Genomic DNA, 16,608 nt, shown 5'->3' with positions numbered 1-16,608 from the left:
TCTGCAGATGGCATGACCCACTTGCACAGAAGAAAAAACACCTGTAGAAGACGAGTTAATAGTGATGCCTTCCACCTAGCAAAGCTTCCTGAGACCCTTGGTTATCAAAGTATATTACACTAGCAGCTCAATGTCATACATTTCCTTTACAACCATACCTTAGCTGTAGTTTCAATCACAGAAATGATGCTGCTTTGCAAATACTTGGACTCCCTATGCTGCTTCTTGACAGCTTTAAACCCGTGGATTTGGGTAAACTCTGTAGCCCTTGGCAGCAAACACGTCCTCTGCAGGAGCAAAGTCAACCCCAGCCGGGCCATCTGGAGGCAGCGACACATGGGGCCACTCAGCCATCTGCAGCACCAGGAGCCCCGTACCCTGCGCTTGGCACAAGGGGCCACAAGGTCTCTGCTCCTATCTGGGCCAGGTAGTCTTTGCCTGAGGTTGCAAAAGGGAGACATTTAGGACAAGGAAGCTACAGGTTTGGTTATGCTAAAGGCTGATTTGTAATGTTCTGCTATCCAACCCTTGAAGTTAGTGAAACTTCGATTTTCAACATGAAGAGAAGCTTTGTCAATGATTACATCAGATTCTGAGACCCAGAACCCCCCACACAAACTTAATCTAGCCTTGATTTGACATAACAAAAATAAGAGTCACCAAAAAGCCAACTGCTGCAATATATATTTTAATTCAAAGTGAATCTCGACAGTAATACACCATAAATTCTTATTTTGACACTCACCAAAATAGTCACCTGGAAAACCCGCTTTTTGTGACAAAGTACAGAAGGCTTGGTCACATTTAAATCACTGAGAACTAGAAAGAAATACTATCGCAAACTGTAAGAGACATTACATCCATAAAAAATTTTCCCAGTCCTCATATTGTAATATTGCACAGTGCAATTGCTACATGGCAAACTAGTGTAGCATAGAAATCCAAAGCAAAAAAAAAAAAAAAAAAAAAAAAAGAAAAGAAAAAAGCAAAAAGAAAGCCACAAGTCTACAAATTGTTAAACAGTAACAGTTCAAACTTATTAATCAAGTCTATATCACCGGGTATTTCTAGAACAAATCTTCCTACAGCTTGCAGTGTGATTTAACTTTTACTTAACACAAACCAAATTAATAAGCAGTAAAAAGGAGATTTTAAAATTAAAACAAAAAAGTTAATACAGTAGCATATTTGACCAATAAAACACCCTGAAGTAAAATTAAAAATGAACACAAAATTCATATAAAACCTTGCAAATTAAAGTAATATGCATATATGCAATTCTGTAGTCATGCAGTGTTTTATTTAAAAAAGGAATTAAGAGCATGTATAAAGGCTTCTCTGCAGATGACTTTATTCCTCACCTCCCCAGAAAAGGCCTTCTCCCCTAGGGCCTTCTGCTGCAGGCAGCCCTGGGACCTTTGCCATCACTCATGTCCTTTCCCTCAGGACATGTGGCAGGAGTGGGGAAAAAACGTCCATTATTCTGAATTTAAGCTGGGGCAGAATCCCAAATGTTTGCATTGCAATGAATGAAACATTTTTAAAATTACAATACAGGCAGAGCAGCAGATCTAATCGGGGGCACCATTTACAGCAACTTTTTCTGCATGTGATAGGATACTCTTGTGATATACAGATAATTGTGTCAATTTAAGAAGCACATTTAGCTTAATACCTTAAGCACAGTAAAAAGAAAGCACAGTAAATACATTAGATGGATGAAGATCCCCATGGCCCCACAGAAAATGCAGTATTTATGACAATACAAAATTCATTTACTCCATTTGCACTGGTGATTCTTGGCGTGTCCATTGCCTGCAATGGAGTGAGTACCCAAAAATCAATTCCCAACACAAAGGAGTGAACAGAAAACAATCTGTTGGACCATACAGTAGAAGTTTGAAGTGATAAGGTGGATATCCAATTTGAGCATTTTCTTGACTCCATATACTTAGGCTTCATGTATGTTTTGACAGGATTTCAAATTAATCAGGATACTCCTAGTTTTCTAATGTATATTTTATATACACACATTTATACTTGTACAAAATGCATAGAGTTGATTACTAAAAACACTGAAACTTTTGGGAAAAGTTAAGATTTTTTAATTTTCAGTGTGATTAAAAATGTACTGCTGGTACTGTTTATGATCTAATACTGTTATATTTTAGTTGTTACTTAAAAACTAAATCAAATGTAGGCACATTTCTTTCAGACATTCATTAAATAAAACACTGCTTGTGTTAGTGGAGTAAAGAAAAAGTTTACCAGTTATTAGCTGACAGAGTTAAACTCAAATGCTTTGCACTCTTATTCCAGTCAACATTGCAAAGATTATGTTCCAGATTTTTTTTTAAAAAAAAGTTAAGTCAAGGCTGCAAGATGCAGTTTAAGTGTCTACACAATGCCAATATGAAAACATAAAAAAATTAAGTTACATCGATACATCCACTTGTATGCAGTGATGAGCTCAGAGTTAATGGAGATAAAATACTGATGCAAATAACACACCCAAAAAACATATGCAATCATCTTCCATCATTTACAATATAATAGTTACGACACTCCAAACATGAAAACAAAATTAAAAAAATCAAAACCTGATTTCTATTTCATGTATTAGACTTGTACAGAAATTAGAAGGCTAAGAAAGAACTAGTTAATCACCTAATTTCACAGCTATCTGAAGTGGCAATCATTATATAGCAGCTTATCTATGATACATTCAAGATAAATGATACAATTTATTACTTGCCCATAAGCTAACACACAGCCTCAGTTTAACACCTTCTTTAAATCCCATCTCTACACTAGAGTATACTTGAGGTCTATGAAAAAAGTAGCTACCTTTTATAGGAAATGGATGATTAAGTCTTTGGTGCTGCAAAAGCAACTTCATTTCAACAAAAAGACACACTTCCTAAGGAAAAAAAATAACGCAGAAAGCATGTAATTTATGTCCCTGACGGAATGTATTAAATAAGCAAACACCCACAACAGGCTAAAACAAATACTATTATGTAAAAAGACTAAAATCTCTCCCATGCATAAAAGAAAGATTGCACACAAAGAACTCACATCTTTTCAAGCTTCAATAGTAAATATCCTGCTACTATTTATTAAATACTGCATGGTTTGCTCAAGCTAAGATGAAACCACATCATGAATCAACAAGCACTTGGCTTTTCCTTTCGTTAGCTAGTCAAAGTCATGCCTACTGCACCTCTAAACATTTTATTATATCCAATTAGACAAGCACTTTGAAAATAAACTACTTGGATTGTATTGCAGTTCCATTTAAACCATATGAAATACTGTGTTGTGTGTCACTACTCAATAGCTACTGAATCAACTCTTCTTAAGCACTACTGAGGTCTTTTCTTGAAGCTAGATCATTCTGGCAGGGGGAAAAAAGACAGGAAAACTCAGCTAGAGCAAAACATGCTGCCTTCCTGATAAGGAAAAAAACACCCAATACTAAAAATCATATACCACTCAAAACCCAAAATGAGCATTACTCTACCCAAAAAAACAGCAGATCTGAATTTAAGTGCTGCAGTCCTCAACATTTATATATAAGTAATAACGTTAACAACCTCAAATATTTAAGGCACTATGTGTGGAAACAGTTTACAATGCAGCTGAGATTATTAGGACAACAACATTTAAGAGCAATGTTTAGGCTTTTTCTTTCTCTTTTTTTGCCCATGCAAAAGACACATGCAATGTGAAGAACAACAGCTCAACTCTTAGATAAGTGACTCAACATTTAAACACCAAGATACGCAATACAAACAATTTACTTCTACACTGTACTGCTGACAGATGTGCATCTGTTGCTCTAGTTCTGTACACTGAATGGCTTCCCAAATGTAGACGTGTCTTGCACTAGTTAGAAGGCAATTTTATAAAAAATAGTAGGAGCAAATTCAGATTTCTGCTCCCATAAGTCACCTGTCTAAAGTTACTATATAAGAAGATAACATGACCAAAGACAAGTTATACCAAATGTGCAAAACACATTAAAAGTGAGTTTTTTCTTTAAAGCTCAGAGTTGTTTAAATTGCACCCAAGTCTACATGATTCAAAAAAAATAATTCTCCTGTTGTGCCATGGCTAATGTTTAATAAATACCATGTTTCTTCTCAAAGCAACCTTCTGCGTGATTGAGCTTCCTCACCCACTGAACTCGAGTTCTCACAGAAACGGGTACTGGCTGAGCTTGGTGGGACTCAGCGGAAACGCCGTGTAAGCAGGCGATGCTGCGATGTACGAGTGCGGTGGAAAGACCGGTTTGTACTGAGTCTGATGGATGGTGGGGGAAGGCAGGAGACGGGGATTTATGCCAACAGGAACCTGGTGGACTAGAGCGCTGGGGTGGGACATGCTGTAGGCGGGAGGCTGCAGCAAGGGCCTGGAGGCGCACGGCGAGGCGAGGAGGTGGGCGACGGGCGCAGCGGTGCTGAGCGGGGCCGCCGCAGCGTAGGGCAGGAGGGCCGGCTGCGCCGCCAGGCGGGAGCTGGCCGGGAGGTGCGCGGGCAGCGCCGGGGCGCTGGGGCTTCCCTGGGGCAGGGAGAAGGGGTGGCCGCCGCCGCCGCTCGCCGCCAGGTAGGGCTGCTGCTGCTGCTGTCGCCGCCGCCGCCGGGGCGCCAGGTTCCCGTTCCACTCCGGCGGCACCGAGCCCAGGGGCTGAACCTGCGCACACACAGAAAGGGCCGGCCGTTAACGCTGCAACGCGCTGAGGCAGGTGAAAACTGGAGTAACGCACTAAAACTAATCAAAACCAAAGAGAGGAAAAAATAAAGGCTTAAATTAAAAATAAGTAGCTATTTAGGTAGTAGCACAGACAGGAAATCTTGACAATAAAAGAAGGCAAAGAGAACACAAGTTATTTTAATGCTCTTGCAAAAAAAACAAACACAAATAAGAAAAAAGGGATAAAATGCCATGCTGGGCTGTTTTAACAGAAATACCATGTATCACATGAGCAAGGTGCTTATTCCACTCTACTCAGCACTGGCTTGGCATCAATTGGAAGTGCTGCATTCAGTTTGGGCACCATAATGAGGCACAAAGAGGACAAATAGGAGAGAAATTTTAGAGGAGAACAGAAAAAATAAACGGATTGAAAAATATCTGAAACAACTAGGCAAAAAAGTCTAGGGTTATGATCACAGAGAGATGTGATAATCACTAACAGTTTAAAAAGACAGACTAAAAATCAATTACTCCCATTAAACATCAGTTTAAACCACTAGGGCATCTACTGCAGAAAGAAGGATCAGCAAAATTTTTCTAATGAAAATAAGGTTCCACTTTCTGCCAAGAGGATGAGGAGCTGCAGTCCTTGAAGTGATTAAAATTAATGTTATGCTGATCATATGAAGCTTTATAACGAAATTATTAAATCAATCCTTCTAACACAATCAAGCAAAAGGACAAATTGTCACCCACCAAAATGTTTCTTTCAATCTAAATGATTCAAGCTGTTACTGAATAGCCACACTTGCATTTAATATTTAACTTGCAAACAAGATTCACAGTTACTCTGCAAGGGCTACATGTCCAGGTACTATTATTAACTGCAGCCCTGGATACTTAACACAGCCACAGCGCAAAGCTGATTAATTTAAAAGGGACTTTAACCTAACCAATGCCACATGCCAACTTCAGTTCTCAGCCACAGCAGATACATTTGCTACATTTCCTTTTGCTACATTTACATTTTCAATTAGCTTTATGTGCCCTCTCCCAATGGATATAATCACAACCGCTTCCCAACTTCCTTATCCATCAGGAAGGGCAAGACCAAGGTGGGCACATTAAGAGTACATTTCAAGATGCTCTCAGATTAGGACAATTTTTGTGCAGTATTTGTGCAATTTTGACTCCGCGCCACTAGCCAAAAAAGAATGAAATATAGCCCCAACTTCTAAGTAGACACATTATGCATTTTAGCATTTGGGTATAGGGAAAAAACACTAGCATTTATTTTATTTTGCCTTGTACTTCTATTTAGTGTTAATTTTTTTTTCAGGACTTTTTTTTTTCTATTTTTTAAACAAAACAGTCAGCTGCTATAAGGAAATGTCAAAAAACAAAAGATACATATGACTTGCCCAATAAACTGAAGTCCACTTTTGAAGTTTTGAACACGTCTGCAATCAAGTTGTTGAGAACCTGCAGTTGCCATTTACACCAATTAAAATTGTGAGTGTTCAGCACATTTGGAACCAAGACAGTAGTAATATTTCTTAGATATAAATAATTACACATACCTGACTAAAGTTTATGTGTTGCTGATGGAATGCTGATGTCAATTTCTGTTGACGGTTTCCTATGATAGAAGACTGGTTTATCCTTCCCAGGACAGATGGACCTTTTTTCAGTGGCTGGCACATAGTATCTTCCAAAATATAAATGAAAAAAGCCATTCATCGTTTTGGATCATTCATCTCTTCTAGCTATCCAAAGACCAAACTATTTGCTTCACCTACTATCAGATGGAATTTACACAGTGAAAAATAGCCAGATAATGAAATAAGTCTAAAAACTACAACACAAAGTGTTAACTTATAGCTCAGCAGATACACATGTAAATTGAAATCTTCATACCTATTGTTATTGAATACACTATTCAGATTTCTATTTTTGTCTATTGTTACAGAAAGAACCACCCATCTGGACTAGCTTACCTGTATTCACCATCTGTTCGTCAAGGTGTAACCTGTTTTCAAGTGTCATTGGTGGCACCACCACTGTGCAAACGGCAGATTTGGTTTCAGAGTTAACTGATGTTCTTGAGTCTGTATTTTTATTGGTCGCAGCTACAAAGCCATTTTCCACAAATGGGCTGTCATGTCCTGAAGAGTCCGAAGTTGGGGAACCATCTACTGTATCACATCCACTTTCCTGTTCATCATCTGACATGCTATCAAAACACAGAAGTATCACAAAATGCATTTTTGTAAGAGAGGCATTTTTGGTAAAACACCACATAAAACTTAGAGAAGTAAAACAACTCAGGCAATTTTACTTACATAAACATACATAGTCAAGATGGCAGCTAAAACTTCAAACTTATTCTACCCACTAATTATTCAGAGAAAGACAGAAATAATATTGCAGAAAGATTTGGACATGCAGATTGCACTTTTTTTCTCTAATAACATATTTGCAATCTACCTGAAACCTAGATTTTCAGAGTAAAAGGTTGAAGATAGTTTTGTATTTTCCTAAACCAAAACATGATCTTACCTAGTGAAAAATGAGCTTTCTTACATTCCTTGAGAGTACTGCACATACAAAGCTTCTACAGATTCTCTTTAAATAATTTTCCGATAGATTTTAGATTAAGGAAGCAAACGAAGCCCTGCTTCCATACAGTGCCAATTTTGGCATTCGTGGTCTGTGAAGTGCATGCTGCTCAGGGAAGGCAAATTCATTCATTCTGCCACTGCTTTTACCAAAACCACCAAGGTGGAAAAAGGAGGAGAAACCAGCTCTAAATAACAGCGTTTCCCATGGTAAATCACACGGTTACATCAAAAGAAGAAAGGGATAAGAAGGAAGTACAAGCTAAACAGAAAAGAACTGCCAAAAGCAAGACTATCAAATCAGTGGAACCAGAACCAAATAGCAAGTAGCAAAGAACCTGGCTAAGGAAACTAATTTATGATGAAGTTTATTACAAGGAAAAAAATCTTTTAAGTATTATTTAATATAAAATTAAAAGGTATATCACAGATCCTGGAAGTAATAATAATAGTCAGTAATGTAGCTAGTTCTCAACTGAGACTGTGCCATGTACACATCACAAACAGTTCCTTTAGGTGAACAAAGTGGTGTTGCCTAAAATGAACAATATGGGGTAACGACTAAGCAAACAGAGATGCTCACAAGTTTCCTGATTAGACAGGATAGTAACAAGAACTAAGAACTCCCACAGACTAGAAAAACATATCAAAACCCCAATTTACATGTTTAACAACTATATTGTTTAGGGTTTATGAATTCTTTCATATATGTAAGTTTTAAGTGTTCTGGAAAACACTGATTATACAGCTAATGTAACAGGTCCTTACAGCATGGAGATAAACTACAGCAGTGTAAACAGAAACATTTACCAAATTTAGCTTTTTATGAGAAGTTAATTGAAGCTATAAGGGCCAGCACAGAAAAGAGAAGCCTTAGTCAAAACACCAAGGTAATTATGAATAGCTGAACTAGCAAATTGTGATGCCATTACAACCACTAAGTTAATGGATTCAAAAGTTATAACTATAAAATACAAATTAGTAATTACATTACATAATTTAAATTGGACACCAATAAAACCAGGCCCTGAGGCACTCTCCTCCACTCCTGACAAAGTCATATTCTAAAGGGGCTGGAGTGGAGTTCCTCACACTTCAGACCAAACAGGCCTTCATATAAACTTGCCCGCACTTTTTAGACATTCAGATGATATATTGCCTGAACTTCAGACATTTTTGGCAGACTTCAGTGTCCTTTGTCAACTAGGGAAACTGTCTGATACTTCCCAGTTTAGGACCCCATTTCTTGTTACTTAGATGTTTATCAGTATTTAATCATTTGAGCTTAACCTTTTTCAAATGCTTCTGGTTACTTATCTTCCTGTTTCACAGGCAGATAGGACAAACACTTGAAAAGACAACTAGGAAGAAATACCTGTTTTTGTCTACCTACATAATTCTGGTAACTTCTTGTTTGAGCATCTCCAAAGTCCCAGAAATGGCAGAAATTTGGTTAGGATTATCTTCTACACCAAGTCCAACCCCCAGAAATGAGAAATCAATCTAAGTTAGCTAAACTGCAAGATGTGCACACGGCCCACAGCCCTCAGCATCACAAACTGCACAGAAGGTCTGGTCTTGTGTTGCACTTGGTCCTGTTCTCCCTCATGCCCTTTGCCCAACCACTGTTACCTACTTACACTGCTGGATCTAGCAATTGTGGGTCTGCAGAAGGAGTTGGATCAGGCAAGTAAGCAGAGAAAACCCACCCAAACAAATGCAACCAAAAGAAAACCACGCAAGGTGAAGATGCAGCTTTGCACACCAACTTTGCTTGGGCAAAGTTTGAACATGCTCCTGTTCCTGGTTCCCAATCTACCTGCATCACTTCCTTAGAGCAGTCCTTTCCAGTCCTGACCAACACAAGCAGGAACAACCCATAACACCTGGCATTCTGGGGCCAGTATTGCAGAGACTTGTTCACTAGACCCAGAGAAATCAGCCCTAACCGAATATCAAAAGTATGCCAAAAACTCCACAATTTTATTTATATATATGTAATCGTGATATTTAAACACAGAATCCTGTATCTATACATATTAAATGGACCATTAGTCACATTGTCTAAAATTCAGACTAAATAAAACTGCTGAAACAGCCTACCCATTCTACTTCCCTGCCAATATACACTGTGATAGAACCTTAATCCTTTTTTAAAAAAAAAAAAAAAAAAAGCATTTTTTCCCCCTAGGATGCCAGTCATACTCGTTTTCCACAGTGAAACTGCTCCAAGTTTGAATTATTCTTTCCTACCTAGGAAGCTATTCCACAGAAATTAGGAAGTGAACTGCAGAATAAATATAAAAGAACTGGTCAGTTATGACAGCTGCAGAATGCTTGTAAAAAAACAGATTCTATCCTTAGGTCGTATGATTTTTATGTAATACCGGGTAAGTCATATTAAACTAAACTTTCACCAGTGAGAAAAGCTGGTTTCCAAAAGTTTCTGGGCATCCAACCTAGTATCTAGGAATCTGATTCACAGAAGTGCCAAGTACTCACCACTACAAATTGAGTTTCAGCATATTAAATGGGAGCAGGGAATGAAGAGGAAAAAAAATAGCCTGTAGTTGCCTCAACCAGAACATCCCAAATCAGTAGGAGCTTCTAACCCTGCCACAGGTCCATAAGTGTTACTCGGATCAAGACATTAGTGTCAAGCTCAGGTACTGTGGCAAAAATGCCATAAAACAGTTCAGAGTAACACGTAGGTGTTTTTAAGAGCAAATTTTGAATACTGGCCCCCAAATTTAGGCTTAAACCTAAATCAAGTCTTTCATCAAGCAATGAAACTAGAAGCTTCCAAGAGCTGTTCACATGAACACTAATTACTGAACAAGGAAGCTTATATTTGGTAGAGGAAAAACACATCCAAGTCATTAAAGATCAGGATACAAGATAGTGGGAAAACAAAAGGGTGCAAAAGTTAAGGTCATTCTGGTATCTTCCAACCTGTTGCACCCTGCTTTGGGTTATTTAAGTTAGCAGCATTGCTCTGTGTTACGTACAGCATATTTCTATTTTGAGCATAATTACATTTTTAAGGAAGTAGGAAGGCTCTGTTAAGAATAAAGAACTGCACTGGCCTGATTACAGGCCAATAACATTTTTAATACACAATTCAGCCTCTATCACAAAGTATTAACACACCTACTGCTATTGGTGACCAGGCAGGAACATGATAAAGACTTCAAGATTCCTATCACTAGTTGAGTCAACTGTTAATTTGGGGGTGGTGGTATTTAACTGAACCGAGCACAACATTTTACCTGTTGGATCTCTTGCAAGGGGATGGACTAGACTGTCCCGAGGAGCTGGTACTCAGAGTGCTATCAGGACTGCTCAGAGAGCACACGCGGTCAATATTCAGTGTGTTCTGGCAGGCTTCACAGTCCAGGCTTCCTTTGCACCTACCACAAATAAAGAGTGAACATGCATAGTCATTCACTTGCCTTTTCTACACACCAGTGTTATATTTAATTAAGAAATAAAAAAGGGGCAAATATAAGAAAAGGCCCCTTAGATTTAGAAGGCTACCAATTCCTAGGTGTGTTTTTTTTCTTCCCATCTATTTTGTGAAATTTATTAAATGAATAAATTGAATACTGAAATAACAAGTTTTTACCACAAATAAAGTTCCAAACCTTTAAACATTTGACAAAGTTCAGTTTTAAAATGTATTCTATAGTTCAGGATCATTAGGAGGGAAAATTCAAACATTAACTTTTCTATTGAAAAATATTTCTTTGGTAACTTTGTGAAAGAAAACCCTTCTTGGGAACCATCCCCAGCACCTGCTTTTGTACTCGAAAATCTACTTCTTAGTTTAGTTAAAGTAACATTTGTTACCTGTTTACACATAGAATTATCTATTATGTTACTGCTAGACCAATGAAGTTAGTTAAGTGTGTTTTTTTTTTTTTTTTTAAATACTACTCATGTTCAGATATTAATAGGGAATGCCAGTATTAAGGAAAGGTCATGCTGGATCTAAAAGCATTCTGTTTTAATAAAATCTGTTATGAAAGAATACAAAGCATTTGTTTCCTGCTGTAAATACCTAACACACATTCCTGAATGAGGCTGAAGTTCAAAAGAACTTCAAGTAGAACACAGCTACAGAATTAACTTGGAAATGAAACGGGGCGAGAAGCCCTTTGATGAAAGGGAGCAGCGGTGACCAGGAATGCAGCTCCGGAGTTAAAGCAGGCATGAGCCCTTACTCTCTCAGCGCATGTGCTCGTCCCAGGTCATCGTCGTCGGTGTCGCTGCTGATGGTGATGACGCTGACGGCGGGGCTCGGCGAGCCGGCAATGAGGATGGCCTGGCGCGGTTTGCTCGGCAGGGACGGCGCCGCGTCCAGCCTGACGGACGCTTCGCAGTAGTTCCTTTCCCGGCCTTCTGAGTGATGATTGTCCTGTGCTTCTATACAGCTTAGTCTCCTTACAGCCTTCAGGTTAATTATCTTTGGAGATATAAATGCTGCATTTTGGATATTGGTATTCTGCAACACATTGCTTCTGTGGAGAAAAAGGACAGTTTGACATGTAGTGAATCTTGCCCAACAGACCTGGAAACTGTACAAACAGAAAGACAATGTAGGCTAAGTAAACAACTTGCCCAACAAATAAAAAGGAAAAGCACAGAACATAAGCACCATGGCAAATACTCAGCAAATATTTTCTGAGAAATATTTTTATATGAGAATTTCTGAGAAATATTTTCTAGAAATATGCTAAGAAGAATCTACATTGAAACAAATTTGAGTATGATATATTAAAAATACTTTTTCTTTTTAAACACAGGAAAAAAGAAATGAAAATCCTGCTTGATTTCCCCCCATGCCAAAATATGCCCCCACTCCCTGACAGATTTCCCAAAAAGATTCTCCAGTCAACCTCCCTGAATTCAAAAGCTCATAATCTTCGGATGAAATTCTCCCTACAAGTCTATTGAAATCACCACTTGCAACCTGTGCTTTCCCGTCATTTAATACCCTTTATATTTTTGAATAATTTGTATAGCAGGCAAAGCATAATTTCTTTATCAAACAGCAAGAATAGTTTTGGCTACCAGTTATAGAAAGACTTTTTAAGACTATACTAAGGCATATTACAACCTTATTACATCATATCTCCTTATTTTTAGTTCTCTAAACCTGATACAACCTCATGCAAGCAAGGTTACATTATTAGAGCTACTTCTATATATTCTTATGCTTTCCTAAAGGCAAAAAGTTTGCTGTGACCAGAAACACAGATTAATCTAAGAGAATTAGGTGCTCTTGTTATATGGAAACATACTTTCACATCTGTTTTGTTTTGCTGAAATAGCATCGAAAAAAATAGGCTAGGAACAAAAACTTACTTACCAAAAGGCAATTTAAATACAACTGTTGCCAACACATCAATTTTATAAAATATTCCCCTGTCCACTGAACAGCACTTACGGGGTTATCACCTTTGAACATTACAAATTTCAGGAATATTTTACCCACCTGTTCTGACACAGTTTATTTCTCTTGGCAGCTGCAGGCTGAGGCCAGACAACATGTGCAATGCCCACACTAATTGGCTGAGGGGCAGACAAGGTTATTTGATGTGTTACAAGAGGCTGAGGCATCACTGAATTGTAATGGGTGCTCTGGGTAATCATCTTCCTGAGGAGAAATAAAGGAAGTTTTACACAGCAAGTCATTTCAATTGCATCCCTGGAGCTTGCTAAATCAGAGCCATTAAGGAATTACACCCTATGGACTTACCCCCAGTCTCCAAGCCTTTGTGGGCCAGCCACAGCATCAGAGGCCAGAGAAGTAGCAGGAGCTGCCACCGGTGCTACTTGCTGCCAGGCAGGAACCAGGATTTGCTGGGCCTGATTTGACCATGTCTGTCGGGAAGCAGAGCACGTTTCATGATGCAGCAAACGACTGCATTTATATTAGCTGCTTGTAATCCAGCACAATACAGAAGAGCAACTGCACAGAAAACAGCAATAGCAAACAATAATATGCCCTGATTACAGGGCACACTTCTGTAAGATATTTACTAAGTAATTACACTTTTAGTTTAAAAAAGCCAACCTGAGAAAGGATTCCTGCTCGAATCTGTAGTGGCTGAATTGCGTGGGCCTGGGTCACCAATGGAACCGCATTGTCCACCCTCAGTGAGAAACTCGTGGGCTTGCCATGGTTTGCAGGAATTCCTGGCAGGAAGAACAGCATGTGCACAAGCTTTAAGCAAAGCATTACTCGCACACGATTTCTGAGCAAAATGCAAACAGCAGGAATAATTTTATAACATTTAAGTAACATTCCTTGATGCAATTATGGTCTAAATCCCATCAATAATCTAAACCTTTCAAGAAAAATAAGTCAGTGCAACACCTAGAGGATTTTTGTGCTATCAGTTATCTGTACAAGTGTTTGATGCTGTCATCTTCAAAAATAACTTCAAATTGCGACAACTTGAAAGCAAACTAGTAGAAAACAGAATGATTTTTGCAGAAGCTTTTGCAGAGCTAAGCATTTTACTCTTCATTACAAGTTACAAAAAATATCTGCAAGAGAGCAGACAAGAATAAGAAACAGGATTTCAAAGCTTCTCACCACTGACTCCTTATGCATTTCACATTTGTACTTCCAGGTAGCTGAAACCTTTCCTCCTTAGCTCTTAGAGCAGGCAAGACCACAGGCATAGTGCCTGCTATTGCTAGGGATGTCCCTTGTTTGAGAGAAGCAATGCAAAATCCTCCGCATCACCAAGTCTCTTCAGTGGAATCCATAATCCTCCCTTCCTTTATGAAAATAAGGCTAACTGTTGCATAGCTGAAATATAGCAGCAAGAGTATAATAGGAAAAAAACACTTAGTCGAGGACTAGGCAGTGTGTGTTTGAGGATGAGGTCTGGGAAATATTACTATGGATTTCATTTAAATTTGATCTTGGATACTTTCATTTTTTAGTTTAGTCTAACAAACTTCTACTGTGCCCAGCACACCAAGCTCTAACCACCTGGTCAAAGTCTTGGAAGTTTGAAGTACTCCTCACTATTTTTTTCCCCCTCCACACAGGTATCCAGAACAGCAACATCTCAACTCTGCCAGAAGCAGCCAGACTTTGCACTTGGGTGCTGCTCTTCAGGGAAACCAAGGAGGGAAAAGCTGAAGCAGTGTCAGAAACCATTCAAACTCATTTTCCTTCCTTGTGAGCAACTCAATTTCTCAATTACATGATGAAACCTATAAATTTCTTTCAATTCAAGCTGTATCAGAACTTAAAGTAGTAAATTCATCACTCAACTGTTACTCCTTCTATAAATTCTTATTAATCTGTATATAATGCACATAATCAAAACAGTAGGGTTTTTAAGTATGGAATGCCATTGGGCAAAGCATACATACAATTTAAATAGTAAATTACTTACCTGTACAAGATATGCTCAGGGAAATCTAAAGATACACCTTTGGCTCAGAGCCCCTGACACTGCACAGGGAATATTCACGGCTCTCGGGGGTTTCTGAACTCCAGGCAGAAGCAGCAGCCACAAATAACATTAGTGAAGCAGTCTGCTGCATCTGTCTTTATCAAGGGAGATAAAGACTTTGTGGCCATTTTGTTTAGATAAAACATCTTTTTTTGTTCAGACTGTTTGTTGATTTCCATAACTTCAAGTTGATGCTGGAGAACTTGGAGGAAGTTTAAAGATCCTTCCGAGGAATCTCAACTTCCTACGAGCTCCCTCCTTTCAAGGGATGATCAACAGGTCTGGATCTTACCAGAAAAAGAGAAAATAAACCCTCAAAGGGGCAAAACTAACGCAGTAAACAAACAATAAGTTACATCTTTCTCCGCATGCAATGGGTTTCTTAGTGATGGTAAGAAATGCTCCTCTGAGCAGACTATCTGATCAGCCAAGCAGAAGAACAAGAGCTGTGTTGGTCACACTGAGGATGAAGAGCCACCTCAGACATTAAGAGCTGTGGTCACATGATGTAGATGCATTCGATCAGGGGAACAGATGTCAAGTCCATTACCATTTGGACTGCTAAAGACACATCTCCAATGTGGTCATTTTCTACACTAAGAAAATACTTCCCTGCTAACCTTAAAACCTCAGTCTTTCATTTTCTGATCAACCAGTTATTTCTTTTTATAAACATAAGCTTATATACTTAAAATCAGACTTTATCCTCATAATAAGGAAGAGTCAAACCAAGATGCCGCTTCCTCCTCACAGCACAATTCAAAGTTGCCAAAATTCAGTCAAATGTTTTTCAGTCAGAAAGCTGTAGCAGCTCTATCTAGGTATGCTAGTTCATTATAACTGAAGGACAGTAAATGTGATACTTAAGGAAAAAAAAATCAATGTTTACACAGGACAGCTACATCCTTAAATGAAGCCCTAAAAGGCTTTCAGATGTTTTGTCGAACATCCATTAGCAAATAGAATAATAAAACTTTATTATCCAGATAAAGTTATAAAAAGTACTGGATTTCCTTATCCTTAGGTTATCTAAAGGACATAGGTTTTGAAAAAATGCTGCTCTTGCCTTTTTCCCAATTTTTATCATCATGGCCCTCCCATTTTATCTGCACAATATTAAAAACTAATGAAAAAAGAAACTCTAGACTCCTTAATCTTTTTCTGCAGAGGCCAATTCCAGATTTCTTTCAGAAGGACACAACATATCATAATGTTCAGAAGAAAATCAGAAGACTAACATTTTGAAAATAACAAACTTTCACCCTTTTGTTGACAACACCATTACAAACCATATAAGACGGTCATTACTCTCTCCTACTGACTATTTTTGACAACTGAATGGTATATGACTGATTATCACAGGCATCATTAACACACAGCAGCACTCAGTGTTTCAGGGTGGGTAACTTTCAGCTGAACATACCTTGGATAGTGGGAGGACAGATAATCAATGCTTGCTGGAAAACATCATTGCAGCCAAACTGAGCAGTTCCTGCCTGCAGGGGCATCCCTTGGTGCAAAACTGAGTGGGCAGATGCAGTTAAAGCCTAATGGAACAGATGCAACATGGATGATTTGTAACTGTGAATATTCCAAGTTTCCCTCACACATACCATACTGCCTGCTAATACAACAAAAAGCTAAAACAACCTATTAGCATGAAAAGCCCAAGTACACTTCAAATAAAACAACCCATGTGGCCACTGGAGGTCACTATCCTACAGCAGTGCTTTATTATGACAGTTCTGACTTCTAATTTCAAAGCTTAAAGAGCCCACTTTTAAAATTCAGAAAACATGAAGAACAAATAA

General features: G+C 38.5%; 1 protein-coding gene across 1 annotated transcript in view; it reads right to left on the bottom strand.

The window, feature by feature from the left end:
• Window positions 1-1,560: 1,560 nt before the first annotated feature.
• The window catches only part of HIPK3 (homeodomain interacting protein kinase 3), a 60,304-nt gene continuing 45,256 nt past the window's right edge, over window positions 1,561-16,608 (bottom strand). Inside the window, exons 8-16 of the mRNA XM_088525902.1 lie at window positions 16,221-16,344; window positions 13,396-13,517; window positions 13,078-13,202; window positions 12,814-12,975; window positions 11,540-11,836; window positions 10,586-10,726; window positions 6,696-6,931; window positions 6,279-6,406; window positions 1,561-4,695 (exon numbers count right to left, since the gene is read on the bottom strand). Coding sequence (XP_088382028.1) covers window positions 4,198-4,695; window positions 6,279-6,406; window positions 6,696-6,931; window positions 10,586-10,726; window positions 11,540-11,836; window positions 12,814-12,975; window positions 13,078-13,202; window positions 13,396-13,517; window positions 16,221-16,344 — 1,833 coding nt within the window. The 3' untranslated portion in view covers window positions 1,561-4,197. The remainder of the gene's footprint in view (window positions 4,696-6,278; window positions 6,407-6,695; window positions 6,932-10,585; window positions 10,727-11,539; window positions 11,837-12,813; window positions 12,976-13,077; window positions 13,203-13,395; window positions 13,518-16,220; window positions 16,345-16,608) is intronic.

This window comes from Tinamus guttatus, unplaced genomic scaffold (assembly GCF_059628265.1).
Source record: "Tinamus guttatus ecotype Peru unplaced genomic scaffold, ASM5962826v1 Tinamus_guttatus_pri_ptg000240l, whole genome shotgun sequence".
Lineage (NCBI taxonomy): Eukaryota > Metazoa > Chordata > Aves > Tinamiformes > Tinamidae > Tinamus > Tinamus guttatus.
The sequence above is the reverse complement of the archived record's forward strand: the minus strand, read 5'-3'. Positions and strand labels throughout refer to the sequence as shown.